The following is a 16105-nucleotide window of genomic DNA, read 5'->3' on the forward strand; positions in this document are numbered from 1 at the left end:
TGGCGGTACCAGCCTCTTGCGCACTGTCGCACCACACACACACACACACTGTATACGCCATACGCACCACACACAAACACACACTGTATACGCCGTACGCAGCACACACACACAGCCCTCCATGTGCTCACCAGAGGTAGCCTGACTGCCATTAGGTACCGAGATGAGATCCTCAGACCCCTTGTGAGACCATATGCTGGTGCGGTTGGCCCTGGGTTCCTCCTAATGCAGGACAATGCCAGACCTCATGTGGCTGGAGTGTCAGCAGTTCCTGCAAAATGAAGGCATTGAAGCTATGGACTGGCCCGCCCGTTCCCCAGACCTGAATCCGATTGAGCACATCTGGGACATCATGCCTCGCTAAATCCACCAACGTCACGTTGCACCACAGACTGTCCAGGAGTTGGCGGATGCTTTAGTCCAGGTCTGGGAGGAGATCCCACAGGAGACCATCCGCAACCTCATCAGGAGCATGCCCAGGCGTTGTAGGGAGGTCATACAGGCACGTGGAGGCCACACACAATACTGAGCCTCATTTTGACTTGTTTTAAGGACGTTACATCAAAGTTGGATCAGCCTGTAGTCTGTTTTCCACTTCAATTTTGGGGGTGACTCCAAATCCAGGCCTCCATTGGTTGATAAATTTGATTTCCATTGATGATTTTTGTGTGATTTTGTTGTCAGCACATTCAACTTTGTACAGAACAAAGTACTCAATGAGAATATTTAATTCATTCAGATCTAGGATGTGTTATTTGAGTGTTCCCTTTATTTTTTTGAGCAGTGTATATATCTCAATTTACCACCTGTTACCTCTTTTGGTTCACGCTGCTGATGTTGCTCGGCTTCCCCTTTTTAATATAGTTTTTTGTGTTTTTATCATGTCTTGAACCTACATGTTTTTAACTAGTTTTGTCATTTTGGTGTCTTATCAAATTCATGATTTTATTTAATTTAATATCTGATTTTTTGATTCTTTATTTAAGTAGTTCTTTTTTGGTTATATTATGTCTTGTCTGTTGAGTAGTGCTTCAAATTGCACCTGTTTACATGGTTACATTCTAGGATTTGTTCCTTCTACTATAGGTTAAAGATGAAAAATAACAATGGTATGGGATATAAGAACTGAACCAATCTTTATACATACGGTGTATATATATATATATATTTTTAGGTAGTAAAACAAGAAATAAACAATATAAATTTAGTATCACATAATTTTACTGAGCCGTAGAACAATGTAACTAGCACCATCACTAATTTCATCACATTTGAAACCATAACTGAATCAATTTTTTTTTTTGTGCCCTAATCTGTTGTGCTGCTGATCCAGCACTGTATTATAGTTTATTTTTTTTAAAAAGTAACCAAGACCAAAATGTGAACAGAGCCTTTTTAGTATGAGTCATTTTGATTTCAATGCAAAAAAGAAAAAAACATGACAACTGCCTGGTCTAATAGTAGTTATTAGCCAGGGATAAAGTTATTAAACAGATATAAAGTTATTAGCCAATGATATAGTAATTAAAATTAAAGCCGTTTTTCCATGAGCAAAGTACTTTTTAATGAATAGATCTTGGCATAATAAGTTCCACAATTGGATGTGTTAAAACAAAAAGTGGTCCTGTGCTGAGAAAATCTTCTAAATTTGCCCCTGCTCTGTACTGTGTAATGGCTGTGTCTTACCATGCATAGCTGCTCCAGTTCATGGTCAGCAAATACCACAGCTCCTGGCCAGGAGAAGCATTTCAAGGTCCTGGAGTGGCCTAGCCAGTCTCCAGATCTAAACCCTATAGAAAACTTTTGGAGGGAGTTGAAAGTCCGTGTTGCCCAGCAACAGCCCCAAAACATTACTGCTCTAGAGGAGATCTGCATGGAGGAATGGGTCAACATACCAGCAACAGTGTGTGCCAACCTTGTGAAGAGTTACAGAAAACGTTTGACCTCTGTCATTGCCAACAAACGATTTATAACAAAGTATTGAGATGAACTTTTGTAATTGACCAAATACTTATTTCCCACCAAAATTTGAAAAAAATTCTTTCCAAATCAGACAATATGATTGTCAGGATTTGTTTTCTCATTTTGTCTCTCATAGTTGAGGTCTACCTATGATGTCAATTACAGGCCTCTCTCATCTTTTTAAGTGGGACAACTTGCACAATTGGTGGCTGACTAAATACTTTTTTTCCCCACTGTAAGTCACTTATGATTATTGAGTATATGGAACCGACGCTGCAGAGGTTCACAGCTACTACATTCTGAGATAAAACAGGCAGAGAAATGTGTTATCACATGAGCAAGGGTTTCTGTCACACCTACAGCCCTCTGAGCTCCTCATAAATCAAGTCAGTGAAGTAGGAGCTCCAGCGGCCACTGAGCTTATAGGTCAATGACTTGAGTTATGATAAACACACAGGTCTGGTGGTGGAGTAGAAACCCTAACTCATGTAATAAAACACATAGGAAAATGTGTAACCTCAGAAAGCAGCAACTGCGAGACCCTGCTTTTTCAACTAAATACTCACTAATTATAAGTGACTTATGCCCCCCCTACCCTTTGGCCAAGAGCTGTGTTATGTGCCGACCATGAACTGGAGCAGCTCTGCATGGTCAGACACATCCATTATACATTTATATAGCAGGGGTACATTTATAAGATTATCTCAGCACACAAACTTTTTTTTTTTTTAGCAAATCCGACTGTGGAACTTTATTATTATTCCAAAATGTATTCATTAAAATGTATTTTGCTTGTGGGACAACCCATTTAAAGCAATTGGTTACAGACTAGAATAAATTAAGTTGAATTCTCTAAGATGGGAGTCATCTGTTCATGGGAGCAAGTGAGGCTGCATTATCACTGGCCGACTGTGGCTGTTAAATGACTGCCGATCAGCTACATACAATCCAATTGGCAATCATTTAATGAAAGTAGTCATACATCACAATCCCAATTCCGTCAGAATAAAATAAAAAGGAATCCGGCACAGATCGATAACATGATCATTCTGTGCGTATAAGATCTCATTATTCTTGGCAGCACTTGTTCAGTTTACCAGGTCAATGTGCTGCCAAGAATAATGATTTTTAAACCATCTTAAAAGTTATTTCACCCCAAAAAAGAGTGCTTTGCTCATTCTTTGGATGACTACAGATCTGTTTAGATGGCTTGATAGTTGGGAATGAGCTTACCTAGGACCTCTCATACCTGATTATTAGCCCGTGTAATTGCACCTTAAGAGGCTCAAGATGAGACACCTAGAAGTGGGGTAGAGAGAAGTCATCATCTGATCTATGAAAGGGAGTGTATAAGGAATATATGATTATGTGCATCTGACCCATGAGATAATATAGGAAAGTAATGGTGTGCAGGGGATGTGATGACTCATAAGCAGTTAAATCAATCTGCTTTCCGTAGAAGTGTATTTGTCACCAAATTTCACAACACAAACGACATATATTATTAAATTGATCTTTCTAACCTGATGACGCTCGTTTACTTAATTTGAAAATCCATGAATGACTGTATAATTTTTTTGTGAAAGTTTTTCTACTTAATATTAAAAGAAGCTCATCATCTAGCTAGACTCACAAAATGCTCCTTTTAATACCAGGATAATATATCTATTCTGACGTGGATCTTCAGCCTCATGAGGTCTAAGAGATCTGTTTCATAATGTTTATATTGGTAAATCTGGTGATGGATCCAACTTTAAGGTATAAATGTAGAACTTAGGAATACAACTGCAATTACTCTACACTTCCACCCTTCTTGTCTATTAGTATATAGTGAAAACACACAGACACGTGGTCACTCACATACAACCCCTGGCAAAAATTATGGAATTACTGGGCTCGGAGGATGTTCATTCAGTTGTTTAATGTTGTTGAAAAAAAGCAGATCACAGACATGGCACAAAACTAAAGTCATTTCAAATGGCAACTTTAGGGCTTTAAGAAACACTAAAAGAAATCAAGATTAAAAATGTGGTACTCAGTAAGGGTCATTTTTTTCAGACCAAGCAGAGGGAAAAAATTACGGAATCACTCAATTCTGAGGAAAAAAATATAGAATCACCCTGTAAATTTTCATTTGCAAAACTAACACCTGTATCAAATTAGATCTGCTCGTTAGTCTGCATCTAAAAAGGAGTGATCACACCTTGGAGAGCTGTTTCACCAAGTGGACTGATGTGAATCATGACTTCAACACGAGAGATATCAATTGAAACAAAGGAGAGGATTTTCAAACTCTTAAAAGAAGGTAAAGCATCACGCAATGTTGCAAAAGATGTTGGTTGTTGGTTGTTCACAGTCAGCTGCGTCTAAAATCTGGACCAGATGCGAACAACATGGGAAGGTTGTTAAAGGCAAACATGCTGGTAGACCAAGGAAGACCTGAAAACGCCAAGACCGGAAACTTAAAGCAATATGTCTACAAAACCGGAAATGCACAACAAAACAAATGAGTAACGAATTGGAGGAAACTGGAGTCATTGTCTGTGACCGAACTGTAAGAAACAACGCAAAATAACCCTTTTTCATAAAAGATAATCTTTAATAATCATAACATGACACATACAACATGAAGAAAGTGCCCATAAAAAAACTGTAAGAAACCGCCTAAAGGAAATGGGATTTACATACAGAAAAGCTAAACCTAAGCCATCATTAACACCTAAACAGAAAAAAACAAGGTTACAATGGGCTAAGGAAAAGCAATTGTGGACTGTGGATGACTGGATGAAAGTCATATTCAGCGATGAATCGCGAATCTGCATTGGGCAAGGTGATGATGCTGGAACTTTTGTTTGGTGCTGTTCCAGTGAGATTTATAAAGATGACTGCATGAAGAGAACATGCGAATTTCCACAGTCATTGATAATATGGGACTGCATGTCAGGTAAAGGCACTGGGGAGATGGCTGTCATTACATCTTCAATAAATGCCCAAGTTTACATTGATATTTTGGACAGTTTTCTTATCCCATCAATTGAAAGAATGTTTGGGGATGATGACATCATTTTTCGAGATAATAATGCATCCTGCCATAGAGCAAAAACTGTGAAAACATTGCTTGAAAGAAGACACATAAGGTCAATGTCATGGCCTGAAAATAGTTCGGATCTCAATCCAATTGAAAATCTTTGGTGGAAGTTGAAGAAAATGGTCCATGACAAGGCCCCAACCTGCAAAGCTGATCTGGCAACAGCAATCAGAGAAAGTTGGAGCCAGATTGATGAAGAGTACCGTTTGTCACTCATTAAGTACATGCCTCAGAGACTGCAAGCTGTTATTAAAACCAGAGGTGGTGCAACAAAATACTAGTGATGTATTGGAGTGTTCTTTTGTGTGTTTGTTTTTCATGATTCCATAATTTTTTCCTCAGAATTGAGTGGTTCCATAATTTTTTCCCTCTGCTTGGTCTGAAAAAAATTACCCTTACTGAGTACCACATTTATCTTTATTTCTTTTAGTGTTTCTTAAAGCCCTAAAGTTGCCATTTGAAATGACTTTAGTTTTGTGCCATGTCTGTGATCTGCTTTTTTTCAACAACATGAAACAACTGAATGAACATCCTCCGAGCCCAGTGATTCCGTAATTTTTGCCAAGGGTTGTAGAATTGTGTTTGCGGTGACCTAATATCTCCCCCTGTATCTCCATATATTGCTATGGCCAGACCTGGGCAAAGTGTGGCTCTGGGCCACATCCGGCTCTCTAGCTGTTCCAGTCTGGTACATGGACCAAGACAGCCAAAAGGCTGAAACAATGGCCCACGGGCCGCACTCGGCCCTCCCCCGCCGCTCGTTGTCACCGCTCTCTGCATCCTCTGGGTGTGGGTGCTCATGCAGTATCTAGGGGTACTATGTGGGGGCTCATACTGTATATAGGAGGCTGTGTGTGGACTCATGCATATAGAGGGGTGCTGTGTGCGAGCTCATACGGTATATACGGGGATATCAGCATACTTAATTCTGCTCAATATTAAGTCATAGAGTTATTAATATAAAGTAATTATAATATATTAATATTGAGCAGAATTAATTTTAGCCTATTGGTTCAGCACTCCACAGCAGTCATGGTCTCTCAAATGGCCCCTCGAGAAAATTAATTGCCCACCCCTGCCTATAGCCCTTTTCAGTTCTACAGTGATTGCATGACTTTCCTATGGGATTGCAGACCTTTGATTGCTCTGTCTTGACCTGAAACACACATTTCCATGATATCAAGAAGCAAAATGAAAATAAATTTTATTTAAATGCACTTGCTTTTTATTTATTTACACCAGGGTTTATTTTCATTTTGCTTCTTGTAGGTTTTTCTGATTCATGGCCATTGTGAAACATGCACTTATGTGTTGCATGTATACCATCTTGTACACAAAATTTGAGCTTGGTTTATTTCCATGATATGTCTCTGAGAGAGACTAACTTAACTACATGATCTAACAAGTCTATAATACGATATCTTAATCTCAACTCCCCCATACGCTTGTCACTCACTCCCCTTTTTTTCTCTCTTGATCTTATTTTACATAAAACACATAAGCGGGTTCTCCTGATTTAAAATGTGAGTTTTTTAGACTTATGTTAACTACTAGTGGGGAGACCCAGGGGCGGACACAGACTGTAGTGGGCCCCTGTGCAAGAAATTTTTGGGGGCCCCCCCCTGCGCTTCATAAGGCAACAAAGTTATGTAAACATAACCCCCCCATGTGCAGCTCTCATCCCCCCCATGTGCAGCTCACCCCCCCGATGCATCTCTCATCCTCCCCCCATGTGCATCTCTCATCCCCCCCGTGCATCTCTCACCCCCCATGTGCATCTCTCACCCCCCCATGTGCATCTCTCACCCCCCCCATGTGCATCTCTCACCCCCCCCATGTGCATCTCTCACCCCCCCATGTGCATCTCTCACCCCCCCCATGTGCATCTCTCACCCCCCCATGTGCATCTCTCACCCCCCCATGTGCATCTCTCACCCCCCCATGTGCATCTCTCACCCCCCCATGTGCATCTCTCACCCCCCCCATGTGCATCTCTCACCCCCCCATGTGCATCTCTCACCCCCCCCATGTGCATCTCTCACCCCCCCATGTGCATCTCTCATCCCCCCCATGTGCATCTCTCATCCCCCCCATGTGCATCTCTCATCTCCCCCCCCCATGTGCATCTCTCATCCCCCCCACTCCTAGTTAATTAATTGTATTTAAGAAAAATAAAACTTGTTATACTTACCCCCATGCGATCCCTGCAGAATCTTGGCGCTCGTCCACGTCGCTGCCACCAGGCTCTCCTGACGTTCGGCCATGTGACGGTGCCACATACATAGCCAACAGCTTTTGTTTTGGCCAAAAGATTTTTAAAGCCGCCACCACGATAAGGTAGACTCTTCTGGCCGGGCCCTACTCTAACCTATTAAAATTTTCTTAAAATATCCAATACTCTTTTTAGAAATATTTTTATTTAGTTTTCTTTAAGGGAATGTGTCATATAAATTTTTTTTTAAAATGACCAATAATACCACATACAGGGAATACCGCCACACCATAACCAGACCACATATTACCACAACATAGTGACCGAATAATACCACACAGAAGGGAGAAAAACTGCGACACCATGACCAGACCACATATTACCACCACATTACTAATATTACCACCACATTACTAATATTACCATAAGTGTCATTATACACGGGAGCTCTATACATGGTATGTATAATGTAAGTGTCCAGGTAATCTAGTGATCACCAGTGACATTATACACAGGAGCTCTGTATATAGTGTCAGTGTACAGGTAATACAGTGATCACCAGTGACATTATACACAGGAGCTCTGTATATAGTGTACAGGTAATACAGGGATCACCAGTGACATTATACACAGGAGCTCTGTATATAGTGTACAGGTAATACAGGGATCACCAGTGACATTATACACAGGAGCTCTGTATATATTGTCAGTGTACAGGTAATACAGTGATCACCAGTGACATTATACACAGGAGCTCTGTATATATTGTCAGTGTACAGGTAATACAGTGATCACCAGTGACATTATACACAGGAGCTCTGTATATATTGTCAGTGTACAGGTAATACAGTGATCACCAGTGACATTATACACAGGAGCTCTGTATATAGTGTACAGGTAATACAGTGATCACCAGTGACATTATACACAGGAGCCCGGTACATAGTATATAGTGTAAGTGTACATGTAATGCACTGACTCACTGGTGACGTCTCTAGGTGAAGTCCTTCAGCTACGCTTTTCTCCTTCATCCAGCACAGACCGCCATCACGTCTTCCAGCCAGGACTCGTCTCTGCATAAAATAACACAGTTATCTAGAGCACATTCCCCAACTTCTACATTACGCAGCTGAATACAGACGTGCATCCACCATCAATATATGGTTAGTTATTATGCAACCTACCATTCCAAATATAAATTGTAATCCACCACGGTGCCCCCATTAACTGTAAATAGGCACTTAATATATAATTTAATTAGAACCTCTACTCTATACTTCCTGCTCCCCGCATTCATTATTTACATGCACCCCCTGCCCCAATTCATTATATCATGTCCGTGCTCTCCCCACCCCATCGTCATTTATCATTTACTCTCCCCCACCCCACATTCATTATGTGCAGCTCATTATCCCCCTACTCCTAATTCCCCCATGTGCAGCTCATTTTCTCCCAATTCCCCCATGAGCAGCTCTCACCACCCCCCATGTGCCCCTCTCTCATCCCCCTCCCCCACATGTGCAGCTCTCACCACCCCCCATGTGCACATCTCTCATCCCCCTCCCCCACATGTGCCCCTCTCTCATCCCCCCCATGGGCATCTCTCATCCCCCCCACATGTGCACATCTCTCATCCCCCTCCCCCACATGTGCACCTCTCTCATCCCCCCCATGTGCATCTCTTATCCCCCTCCCCCATGTGCATCTCTTATCTCCCCCCCCATGTGCATCTCTTATCTCCCCCCACATGTGCACCTCTCTCATCCCCCCCACCCCATGTGCATCTTTTATCATCCCCCTCCCCCCACGTGCACCTCTCTCATCCCCCTCCCCCCACATGTGCACCTCTCTCATCCCCCCCACCCCATGTGCATCTTTTATCATCTCCCCCCACCCCATGTGCATCTTTTATCATCTCCCCCCACCCCATGTGCATCTTTTATCATCTCCCCCCCCCCCCCATGTGCATCTCTTATCTCACACACACACACACACACACACACACCTCCCATTTCCCCCACTCCTAGTAAATTGTATTTTGAAAAAAACAAAACTTGTTATACTTACCCCCATGCGATCCCTGCAGAATCCTGGCGCTCGTCCAAATCGTTGACACTAGGTTCTCCTGACTTCCGGCCATGTGACGGCGCCGTCACATGACCGGAAATCAGGGGAATCATGAAGGCGCTGCCGCAGGAGCGCAGCGCAGCGCTGAGATGTCCCGGACCCGGCGCTTGGCATGGGGCCGGGGGCCCCATGAGGAGAGAGACTCACAAGAGGGGGCCTCCAAGGGGGCCCCTACCGGCTGGGCCCCACACTGGAGTCAGGGCAGACATGCCCTGATGGCGGCCCTGCTGGAGGCTGGAGGGGCCCCCTCTCCCTCGGGGCCCCCGTTCAATGAACCGGCTGCACGGGCGGTAGTTCCGCCCCTGGGGAGACCTTTTGGAGGTAGCAGTCCTGTAAATCAATATTGACCTTTTAAAGACCTCCAATTGTACACAGCTGTTCATGGATTCATACCCCTAATCAGTGCAATGTAGGAGACTGGTTGGCTGGATGAGAAGCCTTCATTGGAGAGTTGAAGTTACTGGTTTGTCTTTATAGTTTAAGTCATGTGAAAAGGTTCTCAAAAGGGTCAATATTAACCCCTTGCTGGCCCAGGGAGTATTAGTATGCCCCAGGCCAGCACCCCCGGTTCAGTGAGGGCTCCGGCGCTGAGCCCGCACTGAACCCGGACACATGTCAGGTGATTATTACAGCTGACATGTGCCCGTAACAGCCATGGGTGGAATTGCGATCCACCCGCGGCTGTTAACATGTTAAATGCTGCTGTCAAAAAAATGTAAAAGAAACATCTGTGGTATTGCACTTTTTTTGCAATTTCACTGCACTTGGAATATTTTTCCCATTTTCCAGTACATGATATGGTAAAACTAGTAATGGCGTTTAAAAGTACAACTTGTCCTGCAAAAAATAAGCCCTCACATGGCCATATTGACCAAAAAATAAAAATGCTATGGCTCTGTGAACAAGGGGAGCAAAAAACGAAAATGCAAAAACGGAAAATCCCAAGGTCGCGAAGGGGTTAACTTCTTGGATTGCTACTTTTAATAGGTGGCACTAGAAATCATGTTCTCTTCCTCTGTGATGAGGCCATTTGCACATGTTCTCTCTCAGGGAGCATTGCTTGGCCTATATGTCTACCCATGCCATTTTGGTGCTCTTCTTAAAGGGGCTGTCCACTACTATTAATAATTGGCATTTCTATTTTTATGTTGAAAATAAGTATCTTTGTAAATACCTTGCTTTGCAGTTACTGCCTGTGAGCGGCGCTATCGCTGGCCGCTCACAGGCATCACTTGACCCCCAGGCTGCAACTGACTTGACATCCGCTGATGTCACGTCAAGTTCCGGCGGCAGCCGGGGTTCTCTCTTCTGCGTTCCACAGTGGATGCTGGGCTGTGGGCGGGGTTTCCCTTTGCGGCACACCCGGCCTCCACCGCGCACTCTCCCTCTACTCATTCATTGGGAAAGCGCGCGGTGGATGCTAGGTGTGACGCGTGGGGTAACCCCGCCCACAACCCAGCATTCACCACAGGGACCGCGTCACTGATGTCATGCCTCACTGGACGTGACATCAGCGGAGGGTCACTTGATGCATGTGAGCAGCCAGCGATAGCGCCGCTAACAGGCAGTAACTGCAATACAAGGTATTTACAATGATACTTATTTTCATCATAAAAATAGAATGGACAAATACTGAAAGTAGTGGACAACCCATTTAAGGAGAACCTTTATTCCTTAGCAGGGAGCCCCTTATTCATAGCCTCCATCAATTCGCTTTAGCAGAGAGTGGCTTCAAAGCGCATCAGTCTCAAGCATCTGACATTTGTGGGTTACATGGAGAACTGGAGAACCCACTGATAATAATTGTAATGCTTATCCTGTAGTGGTGCTTCGAGGGAATTGAACATCAATTGGCAGGTTCACCTGCACTTTATGGTTGGCAATGGATGATTAGCTTATTAGCTTATGCAGTTTTTGTAGTACGCAAATCCTACTCATAGGAGATGATGATGATGATAGTCTCTTGTCTTACAGCAAAGATGATGTCTCAAAAGACCTTTCTGAAAGAGGAGGATGAGGAGGAAGAAGTGCGATTACTTGACACTACGGAAGATGAAAATGCCCATCAATCCAGTATATCTCACCATTATACCAGCAAGGTAAGAGAGAAATAATAAAACACCGATATAGCTAATCATTATTTTTCCCCTTCATTCTACTAGTCCATGTACTAACATTCATGTTCTATTATCTCATGTTTTACTAGTAGTGCAGGATATTGTACAGCAATAGATTACATCAGTATACATGAGACCCAAGAGGTTGAAAAGTAGCTTCAGATGGTCAACCATTCCTGCCAAAATCAATAGGTTCACTTCAGTTCTGGCTAATGTAAATAGGCACCTTCATTGAACAAGCCATAACCATCCTATTTTAACATAGTTGGCAGTAGATATGACTTTCCATTCTAAAAACTATAATTGGTCTACTCTAGTAATTGTGACCAGCCTGCTGAGAGAATGAAGCTGTAGACTGCATACGAGGATCAGAGCACACAAAACGAGATGTCTTCAGAGCTAGATCTTAGACCTTTTTTGCTACTCTTTTTAATTTATTCTGTAACTATTGTGGTAAAGCGACTTGCTCTGCTCTCGCAGAGGCAGACACAGGAAACACGTCTTGGGTTAACTTCCTGCAGGTTTCTTGATTTATGGCATAAACCTCAGCAGGGTTCCAAAAAATAAACACGTCCTCTTCGGGATAATGAAAAACAAAAAGATAAAGTATAGTTCAGTCCATAGGTGAGCTGGGTTTCTCCCGTTCCAGGTAGCACAACGGTGAAACTTCCAACAAAAGTCCTTCTGTGGAGCTCTCTGGCTTCCACACACCAGAGAAAAAAAAAACAGTGACTGAGCATTTAACTTGTCCAGCCACACCCTTGAGGTGGAGATATGGTGAATGACCTCCCGCCCTTCACAATGTCATTCACAAAAAAACACTCCCTTTGAAAATGGTGGTTTAATCCCCAAGACATAACATACTGGAGGAAATTTGTAGGTTTAGTTCACTGAACCTAGTAGCCGCAGTGAAACATATCTCCTCACATATATCACCAGTGACTCTGTCACACTATGTAATGTAAATACACCAACTAAATAATGTCTACCTCCACGTGTCAGTCTTTCAGTACAAAATGACTGTTCAAACCAAGCACAGGCATTTTGTGCACCCTTGCTGTAGCTGAACAGTTCACTGCACCAACCGACCTACTTGTTTTGCATCTATCTCTGCCCTCCTCTTCTTTGATTAACAGCTCTGATTTTACCGGAGCCAGAGAAGGGTGAAGGTGGAAAGGTGAACTGAACTTGAAGCCACACCAAAAGTGCACCGAGCGCCAATGCTTGGTTTGAACAGTCATTTGTGCTGAAGGACTCCCTTTTTGATATTCCACAAATTCTTCCTACACGAGCAAATCCACAAGTTGTTGGAAAGTTGTCTCCTTCTCTGCCCAGCTCTATCTATAAAATCCAGTTCTCAGAAGGAAGAGAGGAGCAGTGAAACTTTATGCGGATGCGGAGAACCTCTTCCAATAGCTTCTCTCTTGTCTCCATTTATGAAATTATAGAAAATAATGAGTCTGTTTTTTAGATGGTGCAGGTTTGATCATTCTTAGGGAATTTATTTTCTCTTTGCATTCTCCTGTGTAATAGAAAATTCCCTTCCAAACATTTACTTTTAATTCACAAAATGTATTGTATTACCATTAGTTGTACCACAAAGAAGCAGAGGAGGCCAACATAACTCTATATGCTCATACAGTAAAGAAGGTTACCTCTTAATGTATAAAAGATGCATAATGTATGGTAAAATAAATAATTACAAAAGTAATCCAATAAACGACATATGAGGGTAACAGCGCGGTTTATTATCAACGCGTTTCGTATAATAAATGATAATAAATCTCACTGATACCCTCATATGTCATTTAGTGGACTTTTTGGTATACTCAAACTTTATGTTGGATGTGCCAACCTGTGGATCTGGAGTAGCTGGAAACCCTTAGGTCACGTTCAGTATTTTACATCATTATTTGTAAGCCAAAAGCAGGAGTGGAACATTCAGTGGAAAAGTATAATAGAAACGTGCACCACTTTTTCCACAAAAATTATCTTTTAGCCTCAAATTTTTTATTTTCACAAGGGTAAGAGGAGAAAATGTACCCCAAAAACTGTTTTGCAATTTCTCTTGATTACGCCGATACCACATATGTGGGGAAAAACACACTGTTTGGGTGCACGTCAGGGTTCAGAAGGGAAGGAGCACTGTGTGAATTTTTGAACCCAAAATTGGCTTGAATCAAGAGCGGATGCCATGTCGCGTTTGAAGAGCCCCTGATGTGCCTAAACAGTGGAAACCACCAACAAGTGACACCATTTTGGAAACTAGATAACTCAAGGATTTTTATCAAGGGGTATAGTGAACATTTTGAACCCAGAGGTACGACACCAAATTTGATAATATTAGGTCATCATATTGAATAAGTTGTCATTAGTCTTGAGTTTGCATCAGGTACTCAGGTATGCACCATGTATCGCGGGTGCTCGAGTGACATGCTGTAGTCCCTGCCCTACATGTTTCACAGTTGTCAGACGACAAGTGGCAATGAGTCAGAGGTATCTTTTGCAACATGAGATGGAGCATGGTCATGCATGAAGATGAATTTGCTATGGATGGCACAATTCTTTTTGTATCATGGAAGAAAGTGATCAGTCAGAAACTCTAATATATACTTTTCTGAGGTCATTTTCACACCTTCAAGGACTCTAAAGAGACCATCCAGCTCTCTATGATTCCGGCCCAAACATAACTCTACCACCTCCTTGCTGACGTCGCAGCCTTGTTGGGACATGGTGGCCGTCCACCAACCATCCACTACTCCAGCCATCTTGACCATTCAGGTTTGCATGGCACTCATCAGTTATCGAGACTGTTTTAAAATTAGTCTTTCTGTATGTCTGGGCCAACTGCAACTATTTCTGCTTGTGAGCACTGTTTAGAGGTGGCAAAATAGTAGGTTTATGCACAACTGAAGCCTCTGGAGGTGTCACAAAGGACTGTGGGCACCTATCCGATTGCTTGAACTAGGGGCATCATAGGCTATGCCTGTCCCCTGGATTACCCTGGATGATGGAGACTCTGGGGTCTCATACCTTGCTATGCTCTTATCTTAACTCTTATCTTTTCCCTCCTCCACCCAAGGAGGTGTGAGGCCTAAGTGTGTTGAAAACACTAACCAGACAGACAGGGGTAAACAGACAAAAAATAGAAGAAAACTACAATCATACAAATACAGTCACAAAACCACAGAATGGGAAACAAGGGAGGAATAGGAGGCACAAACCAAATGGGAGAGGATAAGGATAAACACGCAAACCAACTCCACGCAGAAATCTCCTGAAAAACCGCCTACTCCAAATACTGAACTTCTCTTTCAACTCCAAACTAGGTAGTGGTAACTATCACAGGCAACTACCAAATGTCAGTGGCGAGCATATATACCAGGAGGGAGTGGCCAACAGGAACAGCTGAAACAATTGAGGATGGAGAGCTCCAGGAGATCAACTGAACTGATTAACACTTGCAATGACAGAGCAAGGAAAACTTGCACTGTTTAATAGGATGGTGAAGCCGTTCTAATCCGTGCATGAGTTCATGTAACCAGACACCGCAATTTTTTTGGCTCCTCTCTGCAGCGGTATCCCCGTAATAGGAGGATTATACATATTGAGGTTCTCAGGACTCTAGAGGCACCAGCAGCTTCAATTACCTGTTTGCTGCTTTGTAATGGTATTTTATATCAAATTGGAGATATTTGCAAATAATAATAATAATAGCAAATATCTCCAATTAGAAATGTAGTATAGTTCTTCTGATTCGCTATGTCGCTAACCCCATGTGCAGGGCATTGCAGTAGCTTAGGTATCCATGATTATGGCCACTAACTAACTGTCACTATATGAGTGGTCGTAACCATGGATTCCTAAGCTACTGCAATGCCCTGCACATGGGGTTAGCGACATAGCGAATCAGAAGAACTATACTACATTTCTAATTGGAGATATTTGCTATTATTATTATTATTTGCAAATATCTCCAATTCAATATAAAATACCATTACAAAGCAGCAAACAGGTAGTTATTTGCAAATAATATTGTTATACTTACTACATATTGAGATAGGATCTTGGACATGGGAATACCCCTTTAAATCCAATTTGCATAATTATTTGGAAGGCAGTGTAGATGCAATGCTTTCCCATTTATCATTTGTATCACTATCTGACAGTAGCTGCTCCCAGTCAATGTCTTGGAGTGCAGATCTCAAAACAAAAAAATTACAAAAATTTAAAAGTATATTTTCCCAAATAATGTTTTTCCAGTTTTAGCAAGATGGGGAACTATATGCAGATGGGTAAGTAACTGACTAAATGACAGGAAACAAAGAGTCGTCATAAATGGTACATTTTCTAAATGGAATATAGTCAGCAGTGGGGACTGCAGGGATCTGTGCTTGGACCGATACTTTTTAACCTCTTTATTAATGACCTTGGGGATGGGATTGAGAGTAAATTGTCAGTCTTTGCTGACGACACCAAACTATGTAGGATATTAAAATCTGATCTTGACATTACGATATTGCAGAACGATCTGGATAAGATGATTGAATGGGCAAACACTTGGCAGATGAGGTTTAATGTAGATAAATGTAGAGTAAT

General features: G+C 42.3%; 1 protein-coding gene across 7 annotated transcripts in view; it reads left to right on the forward strand.

Moving 5' to 3' along the window:
- ATP7B (ATPase copper transporting beta) overlaps positions 1 to 16105 on the forward strand; it is a 163504-nt gene that overhangs the window by 45285 nt on the left and 102114 nt on the right. For all 7 annotated transcript variants that reach the window (XM_073662627.1, XM_073662628.1, XM_073662630.1 and 4 more), the window contains one exon: positions 11364 to 11488. In XM_073662627.1, the coding sequence (XP_073518728.1) occupies positions 11364 to 11488 (125 nt within the window). The remainder of the gene's footprint in view (positions 1 to 11363; positions 11489 to 16105) is intronic.

Source organism: Phyllobates terribilis, unplaced genomic scaffold, assembly GCF_046119375.1.
Source record: "Phyllobates terribilis strain yellow unplaced genomic scaffold, ASM4611937v1 Scaffold_2__4_contigs__length_985480577, whole genome shotgun sequence".
NCBI classification, from domain to species: domain Eukaryota; kingdom Metazoa; phylum Chordata; class Amphibia; order Anura; family Dendrobatidae; genus Phyllobates; species Phyllobates terribilis.